The sequence below is a fragment of the Conger conger genome, chromosome 14, assembly GCF_963514075.1.
Source record: "Conger conger chromosome 14, fConCon1.1, whole genome shotgun sequence".
Taxonomy (NCBI): Eukaryota; Metazoa; Chordata; class Actinopteri; order Anguilliformes; family Congridae; genus Conger; species Conger conger.
Genome location: NC_083773.1, coordinates 11,628,433 through 11,648,012, shown reverse-complemented (window position 1 = coordinate 11,648,012; position 19,580 = coordinate 11,628,433). Strand labels below are relative to the sequence as shown.

The 19,580-nt window shown below is 45.8% G+C and overlaps 1 protein-coding gene across 2 annotated transcripts in view; it reads right to left on the bottom strand.

Annotated features, from left to right (window-relative positions):
- Positions 1-19,580, bottom strand: part of shq1 (SHQ1, H/ACA ribonucleoprotein assembly factor) — a 40,758-nt gene that overhangs the window by 20,424 nt on the left and 754 nt on the right. Inside the window, exons 1-9 of one of the 2 annotated variants that reach the window (XM_061220624.1) lie at positions 19,379-19,540; positions 16,400-16,584; positions 15,876-15,940; positions 12,612-12,734; positions 12,164-12,333; positions 10,756-10,868; positions 9,064-9,143; positions 3,679-3,836; positions 2,286-2,339 (exon numbers count right to left, since the gene is read on the bottom strand). In XM_061220624.1, the coding sequence (XP_061076608.1) occupies positions 2,286-2,339; positions 3,679-3,836; positions 9,064-9,143; positions 10,756-10,868; positions 12,164-12,333; positions 12,612-12,734; positions 15,876-15,940; positions 16,400-16,542 (906 nt within the window). In that variant the 5' untranslated portion in view covers positions 16,543-16,584; positions 19,379-19,540. Of the gene's footprint in view, positions 1-2,285; positions 2,340-3,678; positions 3,837-9,063; positions 9,144-10,755; positions 10,869-12,163; positions 12,334-12,611; positions 12,735-15,875; positions 15,941-16,399; positions 16,585-19,378; positions 19,541-19,580 lie in introns of those variants that run through there. The other variant, XM_061220625.1, reaches the window with a different exon arrangement.

Here is a 19,580-nt window from a genome sequence, read left to right as displayed (position 1 = left end):
CGTGGTGTTAGGGGTAAGAGGAGACGGGAACAGTCTGTTGCAGACAGTGGAGCAATAAAAGGAGGTCGTTGTTAGTAACGCCCCCTCCGTTTCCCCGCCCACTCACACCGATATCCAGTTACCCGCCATTGTTGGATTCCCCTGTGACACCAGCCCAGGAGAGACTACACGCATGTGAATCTAGGAGCTGAGCAGAGTTCACACACATGCACACACAACGCTTCTCTTTAACACGTGATTGATTGGGGTTGAGCGAATCAGGAGCCTTTGACCGTCTGTCCCATTTGTCAGTCTGTCAGAAGAAGCTCCAGCCTGTTCTAGGTCAGCTCCCAGCAGTCCCTCCTCCCAGTTTAATGTAACCAGCTAACTAACCAACTATACTATAACTAACAACAATTAGGAGAAAAAGCAAATACAGCTTGTTTGTGCAAAGGCAGAATTATTACCCTACTTTGAGACACCAAGGCAAAGTCAGTTATTTTGTACATCAAAAAGCACGTAAACAAAGTCACAAGCTACCCATCAGGAAAACGTCAGAATCAATTTTTTCGCAGCAGAAATGAATTGACAAAGACACAGTAACCGCATCATATGAACTTGTTTTGATCAAAAGGCTTTTGATCAATAGTCTTGTTCCTCAGCTGCTGAGTGGATGCAGGCCGGTTGTCTGTGACTGGTAACCACCGGCAGCAGCTCCAGCTCTCCACCTGTGATGCATGCTGGGTAAGAGGCTCCAGATATGGCCTCACGGGATTCTGGCCCGTCCCTCCCGCGGAGCCTGTCAGGGACCTGGCTGCTCGCTGGTCTCAGAAGGCTCGCTGTCAGATGGCATCCCAGCTCAAACTCACAAACATTAAACCCAGCTGAAGTCTGGTGAGCAGGCATCTACGACATGCTGCACTGAACATACTGTGACTGACACATTCTCGCTCTCAATAGAAGCCTGTGGTTACAGGAAGATCACAAAGATGTTAAATATCCTTCTTTCCCTTCGTAATGTCTGGATGAGAAAGCAATGGGAACAGCAAGTGAGTCTCTTTGACCAATGACTTGATCCATGTACTCTTGGGTTAGAAAGTAGCATTTCAATTTTATGTTCAACTTAGATGGTACAGTATTTTAAACATGATATAGCAAGTATAAAAAAAATTAACTGGGCTGCAACTGTGGCCAGGTCCTAAGAACTTCTTAGCAACTTGTTGATCTGGGAACAAAGTTTCCTGGATCGATTGATTATTTACTCAGGCTGTGGCCAATCAATTTGTCCGATCATCAGGCTTGAACATGGACTGTTCTGGAACGTTCTGAACTGTGCCGCTGTTCACTACAACGACCCTACGGTTCTGGACACGCGTTTGCCACCGTAACCACTTATTCATTGCTGAAAAACGCCTCGACTGGATCTGTGGAAAGCACAGCTGTGCGGTGCTGCTGACAGCACCTCATTACGGTGCATTATTGATAATCAATAGGTCTGCAGACTGCCGAGTGTCTGGCCTGTGAATCAGTGCCACGGAGCTTCATGCAGCTGTCTGTTCACACCTGCAGTTTCTGACGCAGTGAGAAAACTAAATGTCGACAGAGAAGGATCAAGATAAAGCACTCTCTCAGAGCACAACAGTGCAGTGACACGGTCCACGACGCTGACTGAATACTGACCCGATTCTGCCGGCTGCGATTGGGAGTCACCCAGGGTGACGCGTAATTGACCAATGAAAGACAGCGTTACAAATACGGTACAGCTTCTGACTGGCCGTTCCAAACGAGGGAAATCCCAGTTGGCTCAGCAGGAATGTTCTGCCAGGCTAGGAGTTGCTGGTTGTGAATGCCCCAGATGGCGGGTAGAGTGCTTTATAAATGGATCCAATGGAACAATGACATGAAGGGCTCATCCTCCTGGTAACGACCCCTTGGAGGGGAAACTTCCTGCTTTTCTTTCATTATTTTACAAGGCCAGACACAGTCAACACTGAAAACCTCACCACCGGTGCATTTCTCTGAGTGACTAGCTGATGCAGCAAACCAGCAGTAATCCAACAAAGGTCAAACGATGAATCAAGAAAACGTTGAAAACATTTGTGTTCACATGTACACACACATATTATTTTTTCTGAAGACGATACCAAATTATTTAAAAAGTATATAGGCTACTTACTCTCTTTCCCCTAATGCCCAAGTATACAAAATAGGCAATTTAGGAGTCTCAGCAGAAACAAGCCCCACCCAGCCCCCTTTAATTTCTCCTGGATATCAACACCACAGAAGATAAGATACTGTCCCCCTACCTCTAACCAGCAGAGTGTTCCACTCAGTTTCCTGATGTTCCATGAAGACTCCACCTGAAAAGCAATGAGAGTCATCACACCTCAACACATACAAGAACACAGCAGAGACCTCATACAAGAACACAGCAGAGACCTCATACAAGAACACAGCAGAGACCTCATACAAGAACACAGCAGAGACCTCATACAAGAACACAGCAGAGAACACATACAAGAACACAGCAGAGAACACATACAAGAACACAGCAGAGAACACATACTAAAACACAGCAGAGACCTCATACTGCCCCACCCCACCACCCGCCTCAAGATCAAGGGCTCAAAAGCATCTTCAAATGCAAATGCAAGGCCTCAAATGCATGAAAGACCCCAGTGTATACCCTCGGCTTCAAATGTCCCGAGGGGTCTCAAACACACAAGGGGCCACAAACACAACTGATGCTTAAAACAGCCCGCGATGGAAAAGGCATAAACATCGTACTCGTCTTACACGGCCGTGCTGAGGTAACTGCAGCCGGGCACCGCCGTCTAGCATTTCATAGGCTCGTCACCGCAGAGCCCAATCCGGGGCCAATGAAAACGATGCTGCACTTCTAACAAACCATCCGTCATCGCACTGAAATCGACATCGCCGCGAAGAACGTGGAATAACAATAAGCCGTTCATCAAAGCGGGAGATAAGTGCATCCGTTTCAGATGCCCAGGTCTGCTTCCAGAGAAAACTCCGGAAGGTAGCGGAGGAAAACCTCACACAAAGGCGCCGTTCGGCCGCAAACTCTCCCAAAGCCGCTCCGCAGCAGATGTTCGGCTCACTTCTCCGTCCAACACATCTGTCCACGGCACGGTTACGGTTTCTCAAACCGCAATTACACTCCCTCTTCACGTGGGGCACGGGCTCAGATGAAGAAAAGCACTCGGTCTCCCTCTCTATTCGCACGTTTCCCTCACAGCTGGGATAGCGTCCATTACCACACACATGAACCCACTGCCTTTCTGGACACTCTTAAAACGCTACACCACAGTCCGAAAGGGAGTCGCGGTGTCGTCAGGGGTAGTGTAGCTGCACATCTTTTGTGGTCCTCACTCCTGTTCCTGGAGAACCGCAGGGTGTGGCTGGTTTTTTGCTTTTGCCTTAATCTCAGCAACAAATACAGACCCAAGAAACCAGGTGAGGTGAGCTAATTGATCAATTAAAGCAGTTAATTATACAGTTAAGTGCTGAGTAACAACAAAAGCCAGCACACCCTCCAGGAACAGGAATGAGGACCACTGTTTCAGAGACAGCACGTGGTTTGACGCTTCAGTGAAAATGCAACAAAGCAATCCAGCATGCATTCAGCGAGAAACGCGGTTCCCCCTGCCTCCCGCCCGCCCTTTCCTGACCCCCACTCACATTGTGCTCGCCCTCCGTGGCGCGCACGTCGTACGCGTACGCCAGGACCACGTCCAGCAGGCCCAGCCAGGCGTGGAGGCGGGACTTCCTGTCCAGCAGGTACGATCGGTTGGTGAACTTCCGGAGCTGGTCCTTCTCCTCCTCAGAGAAGGTCACACCTGCAAAAGGCAGAGCGGTCCGGTCACATCGGCAGGCAACACAGGGAAAAAAAATCACTTCACTGAAGAAAGAGCGCTCTGCGTTCTCCAACGGACTCGTCATATTTGGCACAGAAACGCGTCTGGAATTAATTAAAGACGCGATTACCTCTGCTGGGACCAGACAACGGGGCTGAGCGAGGGAACCTGGCCACGAGGCCGGCGGGTTTTGGCTGCCGCGTTTTCCGCCGCTGTTGTTTGGGAAAGCTCAGCTGCCTTCGAAGAGCTCCCCACCTCGAAAGCAACCCAATGTTTAACAAGCAATTATCCACCAATCAAAGGGGCTAAGAGTACTGCTGGGAGTCCGTGGCAGCGAATTGGAGAGGCTTCATCCGCCGCGACTGGAGTGATCTCAGCGATCGGAGCCGGGATTCAAACGCGCCCCCGCGCTGAAGTCATAAATTAGGAGAGGAGTCGCACACCCCGCAAGCGACACTTCAAGCGCGCGTGTTCTTGCGCAGGACCGCCTCTGTGCCGAGTTCTCTCTTCTCTCTTTCACTCACTCCCTCGCACACACACACCACACACTTTCTTTAAGCAGACGCAGAAACCACGTCCCTAAAAGGAGTCACCAGACTTTTCTGATCTTTTTAAAGAAAAGGAATGGAATGAGGCTCAGAGAGAGAACGAGCCCGCAGTAAAAGCGCGCGAGGACGGGGGTGAAAGGCTGCGTAGTCAGCGGGATTTGGGTAGCTCGTGAAACAGCAGAAAGCGACCCCCGATGTTGGCCGTGAAGGAGAGAGGGGCCCCCCATACGGACCCCGGAGGCTGGCGTGGACGGAGGATCGGCGGATTCCGGCCGCGTGACCTCACGCTTCCTCTCGCTAACCTCCGCCAGGACACATCACGACAGGAGGGGCCAGGGCTTATATCTGAGCAGACTATGCATACGTTATTCTCCCATCATGCACACCGACTGTAAACTTGGGAGGCACAGTGGTGCAGTGATAGCATAGTCGCCTCGCAGCAAGATGGTCCTGGGTCCGATTCCTAGCCCGGGCCTTTCTGTGTGGAGTTTCCATGTTCTCCCCGTGCCTGCGTGGCTTTCCTTGGGGTACTCTGGTTTCCTCCCCCAATACAAAGACATGCAGGTTAGGCTCCTGGGAGCAGAATTAACAGGCCGTTGCTGAAACAAGCATGTGTGTTCAATCAATGTACCCTGCATAAATAGAGGTTAAAACATTTCTGACACCACCTGATCTCACATTCAGAGCCAGTGTGGTGTGCTGTGAAGTTCACCTTCATAACCGGTGCTGTGTACAGATGACCACTTCATTTCCCCACACAGGAGCTCGTCAGTGGAAGACTACGTCAAAATAACCTTTTTCAGGTAGTTACCTGGAGATCTTTATTGGCTGACATTAATCAGTGATCACAGAAACAGGTTGGGAATGTCTTCATTTCAAATGGACTCCATAACTGGCAGAAAACATTTTCAGCTGCATTCTTGTACCCCCCCTCCACCCTTATCCTTTTATAACATCTGCCAGCAATGCCTGGACCACCAACTTATACGGCAGATTTCATGCTTAAAAAATACGAACATACACTTGGGGCGGCTTATCTTCGAGCAACAGAGGGCTGGATGTAGGCTAAATATAAACATAGGGGACACTCTCTGGAGACGCGGGGCTTCTGGAACACTCCGCGCTGGTCATGAGGGAGCAGACGGGAGAGTGAGATGAGCTGTGGCTCGTATAGTGCCCACTCATCAGCACTCCTCTGAAGAAGCCTGCATAACCTGCTACTGCACTCTCACTCCCTACCCTGGGAACAGCAGCACACAGCGCTACACACACACAGAGACCTGGTCAACACACTACATTACACCTGGGAACAGCAGCAAACAGCGCTACAGCACACACAGAGACCTGTTCAACACACTACACTACACCTGGGAACAGCAGCACACAGCGCTACACACACACAGAGACCTGTTCAACACACTACACTACACCTGGGAACAGCAGCACACAGCGCTACAGCACACACAGAGACCTGTTCAACACACTACACTACACCTGGGAACAGCAGCAAACAGCGCTACAGCACACACAGAGACCTGTTCAACACACTACACTACACCTGGGAACAGCAGCAAACAGCGCTACAGCACACACAGAGACCTGTTCAACACACTACACTACACCTGGGAACAGCAGCACACAGCGCTACAGCACACACAGAGACCTGTTCAACACACTACACTACACCTGGGAACAGCAGCTAGTGTACACACACACACGCACGCACGCACGCACGCACGCACGCACGCACGCACGCACGCACGCACAGAGACCTGTTCAACACACTACACTACACCTGGGAACAGCAGCTACAGTGTACACACACACACACACACACACACACACACACACAACACCTGGGAACAGCAGCTACAGGCCACACACACAGAGAACTGTTCAACACACTACACTACACCTGGGATAAACGTAATCAGATGGAGTAATCGAATGGAAAAACAATGGGAACAGGAACAATCCACACACAAATGAGGTGAAAGACAAGATCTCAATTTTCCAGACCGAGGCGTGATCAAATAAAAGGGAGGGGATGAATAATTCTCCCTCTCTCTCCCTCCTTGTCTCTCTCTCTCTCATCGTTTTGATACCGCGGTCGTTCCGCAAGCCTCAGGAGAGCTTGTGACAATTTCACATCTGCCGAGGAAATCTGTCCAGAGACGCAGCGATCTGGATGTCTTTGTCTTTCCCAGAGCCAGATGGTGCCTCCGACACAATGTTAATTCTCTCCCTCAAAACCCCACTTTGGAGCGGAAACAGATTCTGCTCCGAGGTTCTGGAATCGGAAACTTTCCTTGCCGGCCCCCTGCTTGGCAACAGCGAGAGGTGTTTTTTTCCGGATCTTAAGAGTCCAAAGGCTCTCTCATGTTGAAAATTAAAATTCACTGTCCGTGGGGCACTAAGACCACTATCTGGAGAGTGGACAGACCGACAGACAGACAGACAGTGACCACCTTCGACTTTCATTCAAAAGAGCCAATTTTCACCATCGATTTAAAACACTATCCCCTGTCACCTCTGAAGGAAATTGATTATGTTGCTCGACACATCTCTATTTACAAGATAAAGAACCGGAAAAAAAAAACCCCAAAGAAGACCAGAATGAAAAGGATTGTAAATTGAATTGGGCAGTTTTGAATGAAGGCCAATGGGAGAGGCTGTCCGTTTCGCTCCCGCTGTGGGGGAGCTCTTGTTATGATGCGCCACCATCTGTCACCACGCGATGTGAGGACGTCCTGTCATGCCAAGGACCTTGCTACACAGTTACAATGAATTAATACTTACCTTGGCTGATTGTAATTCAATTTATCCAAATAAAATGTTTAACTGCAGATCACAGGCAAATTAACAACACTAACAGCTGATGAACACCAAATTAACTGATGTGTCAAACCACGCCTATAAAATCTGAAGAGATTCAAGCACCTGAAGGTTCAAGATGATTCCAAGTAAGAGACAACCTCCTAACACACTGGCATTTCTTACAAGGCAAACTTTTAAATGAGTACTTACAACACATCGATGCATTATCTGGCACTCAATAGCACCAAGCAGTAAAAATAACAAGCACCACTGACAACACATATCAGAGAGCTGCTACTGAACCCGCCAAGCGCTACCGACTAGCCTAGCTAACAGGAAACGGTGTTGTCAGGCATCCTCCATCGTTCGCTGGTCTACGGTCGAAACCCTGCCGGGCTCTTTGCTGGTCTGTGTTAGAGGACATGGCTGTCACCAGCTGAGTTAAGGCACTGCAGTGATTCCTGCGATGGCAGCTGCACAATGCTATCTCTTTAATCTAAATGGCTATCGGCCGGGTACGCCGGACACCAGGAGGGTAATCTGGGGCTGTGAAACTCATCCGAATTAACCTGCTGTTAACACAGCATACATGCCAGCGAGCAGCTACACGAGCCCTTATCACCTTCATCTCAGCAAGAGAAACACCCCGGGCTCAAGTCAACCAGCCAAAGATCTCTGAGGGACATTGATTTTATATTGCAGAGACAGAGAGGGAGAGAGAGAGAGAGGGAGAAAGCAAGGCATAGAGAGAGAGACAGCCTTATTTCATAAATTACTACTCTTTTAAAACATAAAATAGCTCCAATATTTGAGCTAAAACAATCATGAGTGAAATATGTTTTGTACTCCCCGTGCCAAACCTTGACCCATTCATTCAAGCAGTGCTCACACCTAGCCAGCCAAGCTTTGGTTTCAATCAAATTGAATTCAGGGAATATGTACTTCCAGTACAATAAATAACAGCATTCTAATTATCTTGAACAGAGGACAGCACAAACCACAATATCATGACTTAAACAAATCAGTCTGCGTCAGTTAGTTTTAGTACATTATTTAAACTGTCTGATTTTAGAGCCTTTTTAAATTTTTATTCTTCAGTTACATTGCAAAGTGAGAGCCAACATTAAAGCGAACTCACAATGACTTAAAACCTGACAGGAGGGAAACAAGCCCTTCTTGTTTCCAGTGATATCACACCACCTGCTGGTAGAAATCTATTATTGCATTATTTTAAATATATAGTATAGTTGGGAGACACTCTTGCAACCCAGCCACAGTATACGCATGATGGTGTTCAATAACAGTGCTGAAAAGAATCACGTTATCACTGGAGTCTCTGCGTGTGTATACAAAAAGTGCGACCTAACTATACCGGCCTCCAAATTTGGCATTGCCCATTGCACTTAGATACACCACTGTGCCAGTCACTCCCACACAAAAAGCACAGCAGGTGAAACATCTGCCTTCAGAGGTGACATGGAACTGCAGGAGATGGCGGTAGCCAGTGGGAGCTCGGCATGTCATTTAGAGCAGCCATTGAAGCAGCAGCCCAAGGAACGGCGGCCAAACAAAACCAACCCGTCACACACGAGAGGAAGACCCTGCTGCAGACGATCGAGAAGGCCCAGCCTAGGCTAGTATGAGCCTTCCCAACCAACTTCTTAACTTTTCATGCAGTCCCACTGGAACGGAAACACTCTCTCACACACTCGGATTCTCAACTTTTCATTAGCAGACTATGCCTCAAGTTATTCAACACTACAAAACTGAAAAGGGGTGAAATACACAGGCACGTTGAAAGAACCAAGCAACTAGAAGCATCTAGGGGAGAGGAACAAACTCACCTGGGTCTTGGCTGGATTCGTGCCACCACGGACGGAACTTAAGCAGGCTTTGGACCGCATCGTCTTCAAAGAGGTCAGCCCTGCGGGGCGAAACACATGCGACTCCTCAACACAAGAGCCACCACACCCCCCAATAACCACACGGATGAGAATATTTGTTTACAAATATTATTTCCACACCACATAATCTCACACCACAATTATTCATTTAATTTAAGCACTGAATGCACAATTTGTACTAGGGGAGTGCTTAACCACCGCCCTACAGCCAACTGCATGACCAGGTTGGGCATGGCTGAGGTGAGGCACTGGCTCACTGGTGCTTGGTTGCCAAAATCTGTGCTGGGCCCAAACTGGGTCCGCCCCATCATTTCTAAGTGAAAAGTAAAAGTCCATCTGGCTTTACACTGAGCCAACAGCTTTACAGCACTGTCAACCGGGCCAAACGAGTCAGCCCTAACAAAACATGAACACAAGAGATGGGGTCTAGAGGCTACTTCATTAACACAGTCAGCCCTAAAAATGGATGTTCTGTTCTCTGCAAATACATCTGCCCGGGGCTAAGATGTGATGGGACCCTCCAATTCAGACTCAACAGCTGTGATATGCTTATCCCTGAGCTTGTCTGAGCTGGAAAAAAATAAAAATAAATAAATAAATAAAATGCCAAAGCAAATCCTGACTTTTTAATTCGCAGTGCAGAGCTGTTTCCACATGAGCACCTTCATAAGTTGACTTTCACTACAGTTATTTAACACAGCGCTCCTGGGTCTCTCTGGGATTTGTGTAATATTTTCCCAGTCTCAGGATCATAAGAGGGAAGCTCTAGGATTTGAATAAGGATTTGTTGAGGTGGATTGAGAATGAGACCGTGAGCCAGACTCCCGCTTATTGAACCTGGCGCAGGCGTGGAGGTTCCTGCTCCTGTTACCAGGAGGAGGTGGTCTGTTCCTCCACTTGCTCCAACCAGCACCTTCTCAGTGTCCTTCAGTCCCCAGCCTGACTGTCTCCTCTCTCTCTTTCCCTTTCCCTGTCTCTCTCCATCTTACACCATCTCACCCTCTCCTCGTATTTTTGTAGATTTGGTGAGTTTTCAGTACCCAGACGCACCCTACTGTTCTATGCCAGTCCTGCTCCTGATTTCTCAGGGGTGTAAGGACACCTACCTGCTGGACTTAACATCCTGCTCAATAAGCCAATTTATGGATCAGATATCATACGACAGTGGTCTCCAAACCTGGTCCTGGAGAGCTACATGGTCAGCTAGTTTTCGTTGTTACTCTGCACTGAACTGTAATCAACTGCTCTAATTGATTAATTATCTCACCTGACCTGGTCACCTGGCTCTCAACAGGGTGCTGATTTTAAGGTGAAAACAAAAACCAGCAGACCCAGTAGCTCTCCAGGACCAGGGTTAGAGACCCCTGTCATACGGAATAAGGAAATACAGCTGAATGCTAGGCTGTTATCCTTCTCTATAACATAGTGACCTACTGATGTGGAAGTTCTGCAAGTTCGGTTACAACTGGGTGTGCTGTGTGCAACCCAGCACATTGTCCAGATGGAGACTGTTACAGTATGTAGAGTGGCTTTGTTCGATAAACAGAAAACTGAACTAAACCTGCTGCAAACATGCTTAAACATCCACCCGCATACTGATGGAAGGAAAGGCCCATGGTACATAATACTTACAGATAATGATCTGGGTCAAACTTGGCGATCTCTGCGGCCAGACGTTCCTCCCTCCTCTCCGTCGCCGTGGCGCAGTCAGGCGTCTTCACGTCTACGACGTCGCTCAGCTCATCCTGATGTGAAAATGGGAGTCACCGTCTGCACCCTAGACCATACTGAGCATGCTGAAAACTCAGGGTCTGACAGAGGAAACGACACACTTCCCACCGCTAAACTCTCAATCACCCCAGCACAGCTGGGGGAAGACCTCAGCTCTGCAGTCACAAGCGCTGTCATTAGCCTCCACGCTAACACTAATACGTTACCCACTGCGCCACAGCATGCATCTTCTTCCGTGGTATCTGGCGGATACAGACCGAGAGTGGGAACAATGGAGTCACCTGTGTGCCTGCACTGGGGGGGGAAGCCTGTCAGGCTCACAGCAAAGCCAGGTGTGAAGTCTCACACAATTCAACTTGGGCAGTATCTGAATCAGCACCCCAACACTCTCCTGTCCACACCCACTAGTAGGAGATTATTATGATGGAGGATTATTATCACACTTTCAGCAGCATGCTAACACCCATTTACTGCTCATCAGGCAGAATAGCAAAACAGCTTGATTCACAACCAGAGCTTAAATCTCATAAGGGGAATGTCTGTTTTTACCGCCACAGCTCTAAGCAAAGTACAGTAGTTAACCCTGAACTGCGCACAGTAAACCCATTCTGTTGTATGAATGAATAAAATGCAAGAATGATGGTAAGGATACCTCCGGAGGGATCAGACAAACATCAGGGTGAAGTGCTATACCAATGGGGACCTTTGGTGCTGCAGCAAAGCAACCATTTCTCACCCCAGAAAAGATTAACCTCTGGTTCACCGTCTAGTCAATACAATTTAACCACATGACCATGTGCCCTGCTAACAGGCCGAGTTGAGCCAAAATGGCGCCCACTGCGAGTAGGGGAGCAAAAGATCAGCACGCCCGAGTGAAGCGATCCATATCAGGAAAAACTAATAACAATAAGCTCCAGCCAGTACGCCCTGAATCCCAGACAGAGAATTATACTCGTCTGTCGGAAACCAATAAGATGATAAAAAGAATGTCGAAGACAATTTGTGTTTCAATGCATGTTTGTTATGAACAAATAAGAAAATCTGATTTGCATTATAGTAAAATGTGAGGTATTGGTATCCAAGGCCAACTGCACACAGCACAGAACAGTGGTAGTGATGGGAGATTTGTGTTGCAGTCCCACTGGAAATGAAATTCTCACACATTCAGATTCTCAGGAGTGGTAGTGTATCCAGAGCCTGCAGGTATTCACTCCCAAAAAAAAACCTGCAGTGCAGCAACTAAGAGCTGATTTTATTAATACGAATGCAGGCAGTTTAACAAACACTTGTAAGGCTCGTTCTGCGATACCTGCAGTCTGGCGAACACGCCTGATCTCAGATTCCCAAAGCCGTATTTCTGGAGGGCGTTCGTTTCTTCTTCAGAGTTCTCTTTGTACACCTGCTGATCGACCTGCCAGTCAAACTCTTCCTCCTCCTCCTCCTCTTCCTCCTCACCATCCACAGTCCCACTACAGGCTTCTAAAGAACACACAAAAAATGAGCTTCACAAGAAATAAAAACACAAAACATAACTTTATACAAAATGAAATCCCATCGGTTTTCGGCACCTAGCTATGTATTTACACCATGAAACACATACTTTGCATCCAGACTTCAACGGTACGCAGTTTGCTTATATTTAGCTTTCTCTGCATTATTTAATATGGAGAAGTATACTGGAAGTATCATTCTCGTAACATCCGCTTTACCTCCCTATAGCATTTGCCTTGAACATGAGTCAAAGACGCTGCACTTACCCATGTCCTCCACTAGGGGTCTGGCCGATCGGGATCCCTTTGGAGCCAAAAGACTGGTCAACATCTGGAGCCCTTCAAAGTGCTCGCCTGGAGTCTCCTTTGGGACACGAAGAGAGAAAAGGCCTGGGGAACACACAGGTCACACAACCACAGTCAGAACAGGCCAGAGTAATCAACACAGAGTGACAGGAGCTCAATAGCAGAGAGCAGACCTTCCCAAACTGAGGTCATGGCCCAGGAGCTACTGTTTTCAGGCATTTATACATTTCCCTTGAGGACCGTATGAACAGAGAGACAAAGCTACTCACCGGTCAGAGAATGTTATCAAATTAAACAGCTGGGCTTTGGCCTTCTTGGACAAGCTTGAGTACTCTCTGTTCATCTATACGTGAAGCACTTTGCTCTGCATACTCCGCATCTCTCAAAATGGAGGGTCTGCTCTCTAAATGATCCATGAGGTAATTAACTCTCAGGCCTACAGCAATGGCAGTTTGGTATCAACACAATATTCAAATATCCTCTAAACCAAGACAGAGTACAGTTCAAAAGTGATCAGGATTGGTCTCGTTTAATATAATCATGGGACAGACATTTCACAGTTTCATGCGTTTTAACGACTGCATAAAACTTTGGGAGGGGTGTCAGAGTATTTACCTTTAAAATGCATTAAGCCTGTGATTGCCGTGGCTGTGGACCTTTAATGAGGCTTGTTGCGTCCAGAAGAGGCATCTAAATGGTTTCTAATTACTTGTGTAAACAAGGACACACATTACAGCGGCCTCATTGCCAGCTGTTGCTGAATTATTTAAACACTGTGTCTCAAACGGAGCGTTATGAGAATACGGCAACGGGGAGGGGGCAGTACGCAGAAATAAAATGCCTTCTGTATAAACCTAACATAGCTGAAAACACTAATTAGCAACTTGTTAAAAAAAAAAAAAAAAAGGAAAAAAGATTTTAGGAATGAACTGACACCAAGGAAAACCACACCACCATTTTGTTTTCATGTTTAACATGGACCTGTGAAATGCATCCACATTCTGGCATAGCATGCTGGGAAAAAAGACCAACTGTGGGTGTGATACAAAAGTGTTCATTAATAATATGCATGAAGTGGAATAGTAGGCACATGCCACTTCTGGGCAACTCTGCCCAGTCAAAGGCTTTTTTCATGTCAAAGGCACATTCAAATATTACTGTATATAACATGTAACATAACATACTATTGTATTATATGAACTAATGAAATAGAGAAATAAATGGTAATACAACACCATGCAAGCTGAAGTGGAAAGAAGGGACTTATTACCACATTAACTGAATTAATGGCCTATTAAATCACAGATAACTATATATGTAATCAAGACCGTTTGACCAGCATTTAGTGAGAAAGGCACAGGAGATCAATCCATTTAAGGTCTTATTGAGGCTATAACTCACACACCCATAATGCTGTGCACCACTGCCTGGTGTCCAGGATGTGGAACTATCCAATCACCATGAGCAGCTGCATGATGACATCAAAGACACCTAACATTAAAGTGACTGTTAAGGTAAATATGTGAATGAATGCAAACTACACTGAATGGCATTATTATGGTATGTATTAAGCATCAGCAAAATTAGAGAAATCCAATGCAACGCTGTATCAACTTATATCAGTCTAAACACCTCCATCTACTCTATTCCTATGTGGGGACTGAATAGATGGTATTCCAAATTATTACCAAATTATTTTTTGATTCACAATATTTACAACTTTTGGAAAATCTAGGTATGGTGGTGAGTGGTAAATATGTTAAAGTGCAATATTGAGAGAGAGCATCTTTTGTTTACAAGCATAAAAAATAAATGAATACATTTCTCAGTCCCTAAAAAGATGTACAAGTGCATCTGGTTTTTAAAAAGCCTTTTTTACATTATGCTAATTCAACTGTTTGAGTGTGAATTGTGAAATCTGGACATAAACTGTTAAATAGAGCAGTTGAGATCACTGCATACACATACAAAAAGAAATGTTTGTATCCTTATGCAGACTTGGGACTTCACTATTCAATTTTCTCATTTGTTTGGACCCTGTCTTCATGTGTTCTGCGGCTTCGGTTGACACTATTCGTGAATTGGTAAATGAAAATGCAGATTCAGATAGTCTCCATTGGGGGCACTGGAGAACAGACCGTATGGCCGTCTGACAGATATTCAGAATCAGTTTATGCAGTTGTTTATGCAGTTTGGAAAAGGAGTTTTTGGAACAGTGCGCTCATTCTCAGAACACCGCAGTGAAAACTCATTTATATTGTGCCGCTTCCTTCTCACAATTATATGGGCTGATTGCGTCTCTGGCGTTGCATGATTACGATACAGCTACTAAGCCAAGGTAATTCATTTCTGAGATGGTCCATTTATTTTTATGGCTCATGATGTCTTTTGCTGTGCACAATATATTCAGTAGCAGAATCTCTGATCTCCCCCATTCCTCCTCAGAGCTCTCCCGCTGAAGATGAATTGCAGTTTAAAGTCAATTTTATTTTACCACAGAAAGAGAGAGGAAAACGACATCTGCACGCGTGCCGCCTGGTGGGCTATTTTCCGTTGTGACTCTTACACACGTATGTGAATCACGCACGCTACACGCTCTACCGCGGTACGACACAGTAACAGTAAAGAGGTCAGGCCTGTATCCTGATACAGAACCGTTTGTCAATATTAATGCGTGTGGAGTGGGATAGAACGCAAGCAGCCATTTTGTGAGGCAATCTCAGGTCAAACGTGCCTAATGTTTTCAATCTTAGGACACTACCCTGCCATGTCGAAGGCTTGTTTCATGTTGAATGCAAAGTCAAACTCGAAGTACGGTGGGTAATATTAATGCGTTTTCTGAAGAATAGCCATTCCTTTCACCACACCTTGGCGTGGAAGCTGACAATGAAATCAGTAGCTGGGAGTCCAACATGGCAGTAAATAGCTGCCGATGGGGTCAGGGAGGGAGGGCTTCACTTGGCAGTGTTCTTCTACCTCATTGTAAAGTAACACATCCTCCAGCTGATCACGCACCTGCAATAAGCCTGAGCCAGCTGCGTTAGTAAAGCAGCGCTTTGGTGAATAACTCAGATTTCAGAGGGAAAAGAGGTGGTGGCTACCTGCAGTAGAACATGCTGTTCAACTGCACTGCAGCAATGGGCCGAGCTTAGTAACGCTATCAGGAATTATGAAATGGGGCCGAAAATGGTGTTAGGATGGCGTTTAAAAAAATGCACACATTACCTTTGTCAACATCAAATGAGGCCTTTTCTCTACCATCTTCCACTATTCTTCCCGGGAGGGTCAACCTGGTGAGAGAATGGTCAATGCTGAAACACAGATATACGTCTTAAGGTTCTTGGTTCAAATCCCAACTGAGCCATTGATTGAAACAACTTGGAGAATGACATCCATGTCTCAATGACATCAATTTGACGCTGTACAGAATTACAGGAACATATTGAGCCAATATACCTGAACAGAGGTACGTGAAACTGATTTACACCGGATAAGGAACATGACCACCTTCACCCCACACCAGACACACTTTAACAGTCAGTCTGCATTTCCACCGGCGTAGACGCGCTGAATACAGAACAGTGACAGCTGCCGACACAGAAAGACTGCACAGAGCGCAGGGTGGTGCCAGAACCGGTTAGCGTATGAAAGCAGTCCCAGCACTGCAGTGAAACCCCACAGAAACACACAGAAACACACAGAGCGCGCGGACGAGCGGGAAGCTCTCATCCGCCGAGCCGCCGGCTCACCTGAGGAAGTACGGCTTGGCGTAGAACTTGAAGTCTTCGCCGTCGATGTAGAGGTCGAACTCGGAGGTCCTGGTGTAGGGCACGCGGATGCTCAAGAGGAGGAAGTCTGCCTCCTGGCTGAGCTCAAACGCGGGGGTCAGCATGGTGAGGGCTGCTGGCTCTCTCAACGACAGGCCCGAGGGAATCTGAGGGGCAGCAGGGTAAGGGATTAGTGTTAGCATTAGCAGGGTTAATGGTTGGGGGAATTGGACCTGTAACCCGAAGGTTCTGGGTTTAATTCCCAGCTTTGGCAGTTCCATGAAGGGCATCCTTCCAACTGTTATGAAAGGCTACTCCAGGGTTGCAAACTAGCAGATATGCTAATCAGTGTTGCATGCTTTGACAAGTCTCTGTAAGGTGTAATGATAATTAAACCAATGGTGATGGACATAGTTCCTATATTGAAGCTGAACTACAGAAAAACTCTAAGTAGTAGTAATGACAGCTGAGTCATTATGGTTTTGTCATCTAGAAGGTACCCCAATGTTCCCCAATTAATGAATACAGTAATGCAAGTTTTTCAAGCTATAGACTGTTTCTGTCAATAAATTGATTTGCTGATGTAGCCCACCCATCTCTATGACAACCAGTGAAACAGAAACATTCCATTTTGACGAATTACACATTTTTTTAAATATTAATGCATGCAAGACAATATCTTGGCAATGATGTTCTGTCATTTTCAATATTTTCATGTTTTGGTTAACAGGCGAAACTTAATCGATTAGCCGATTAAAAATCTATTTTTAGAACTTCCATAATAGGCTGTACAAGCATGCTCCAATAGACTGGGCCACAGACAAAAGCCACAGCAAATAGGCTACTGGCAGAAGAACAGATATTGCAACTACAGGACACTACCTGAGGAATGGCATGGAACAACATTTATGGAACAACAAGTATAGACAGTTTCCGGCCAATGCACGACTTGTTACATTTTACAAAGTGTTACATTTTAAAACATCCATACTTTAAGTCTGGATATGCACTTAAAATACATAATATGCTATATTTCTTGTGCCATCCCATATTCATGCATTTCAGCGGAAATACATACTTCAGACACCAGGGGGTGCTGGATGTAGTATGTTCCTTCTCAGTCGGACTGGTTAAAGTTAGACTTGCCAGAGACTTGCAATGCAAACCCAAGTTCAAAGATCAGCGATCAAAATACTTTTTTGACAGGACAGAGTAACTGTAACAGAAGAGTCCTGTAACAGAAGAGTTGCCAAGCGATATTAAATAACTGGGTTAAATTAAATAATTCTTATTCAAATCAGAATTATAATTGAATTGGGGCAATTTCATCATGAATGGCTTTTATGATAAATAAAACATTTCAACAAAAAATGTTGGATACCAACCTGAGAAGGTGAAAGTTCTGAAATTGTACAAATTACAGTGTGTGTCCCAAACAACACATAGAGGGATTTTGATGGTGTTCTCTATTCAGTTTGGCCATGTGACTATGCCAGCTACCACAACAGCAAAAAGTACTACCATATAGTATGACGTACATAGAGGGGTGAGGAATGTGCATTATAAACAATCTGATCTGAAACAGAAGTACATAAGCCTGGTCCGACATCAAAACCAGCCAAGTCATTTTTACAATTGGACACACTGCATGTCCTGTGTCAACTCTATGAAAAGCACAATAGCCTAGGCTCAAGACGATTAAGCCAAGATAGGAAATGTGAACTGTATGAAGTCTAGTGGTGAGAGATATGCATGCGTAAAGCTACATTTGGCCAGTTTGTTTGAAATTCCCCTGACCTATGAGCCCAGCAGGTTTTTCCTCCTCTTATAAGCAGATCCATCTGGCCTCCTGTTAGCTTCTACCCATAAAGCAATGTATGCACACACTAAAACCCTACACCAGACACCATAGCAACCACTACCAGTGTCCGATGCAGGGTTCATAGAGTGATTTACGAACACTATGGGAGACGAAAAAAGGTTACACTACAGTATGCATTACAACTCAAATACTATTTTTTTTAAATTGTCTAAACATGACAGCAAATTTCTGAATGGCCAGTCGTGCAGGTATCCGGTGTCCCAATACAATGACCCAGCCCCCTATGCACATCAGCTACAGACTTTAGCTAACACACAGGAGCATCCCATAACTCCCTCAACAGAAAAAGGCACTCGCAATGCACATACATTTATCCACTTATACGAAAGTACATACTTATAAAAAGTACATCATGTTATCCAAAGAATGCTCCTTTAAGATAATTATGTCATAACTTGGTTTACAATCTGGAGACCGTCAATGCAAATTGGTGACAATCGGTTCAAATAAGACCCACGCTGTACATGGCACAGTACTCTCCTGTTCCGCAAGTCGCATTGGCTCATGGTACACGTGGACACTAGTGAAAACAAGGCTCATTGCTAGTTGATAATGTACGCAAACAGCTGTAATGCGAAGCAAATTAGCATATTTTGGGGACAAACTAACTGAATCCATAAAGATGAATCCAAATGAACACACTGACATACACTTGGAAGTTGGTAACATTAGCAAGCTTTGCTTACTGCCATTTGCAAATACATACGTGAAAGCAAAGTAGCCAATCACGCCAGTCATTCATATAGCCAAGAGACGCTTGCCAATGTGCGATCTTAGTAACTTTGTATTTCACTGATCAGCTAGCGAACTCCTGGCATGCAAAATGCAGAAGTTCACTGAAAGACAGACCGTCGTCTCGGAATAACGAGACTAATCCATTATACAGGCAATTGGCTCACTTTGGCTCACGCTGAGCGAAAATCTTCATTGTAACGTGTAAAACCTGCCAAATGCAAAGATAGACAGATACCACTTAGCTAGCTAGTCAGCTAACGTTATAATAACATGATGATAGCCACCTCGCTAGAAGCAAGACAAACTATCCTGATTGGTGTTCATCTAGACATCTTGTTACTTACCGGCAGACACAACAATCAACAACGACAAGAGGAAATAACGTTAATCCCAAACAATTTAGCAGTATAAATATAGCTCGCAATACTTTAAAGCATAACCACGCGGAAACGTGTCATCCCACATTTAAGAGACCATGTTTTACCGTATTACCACATATACAACGATTCTATTTTTCCCACATTCTTTTTTGGTGGTATTTAATGG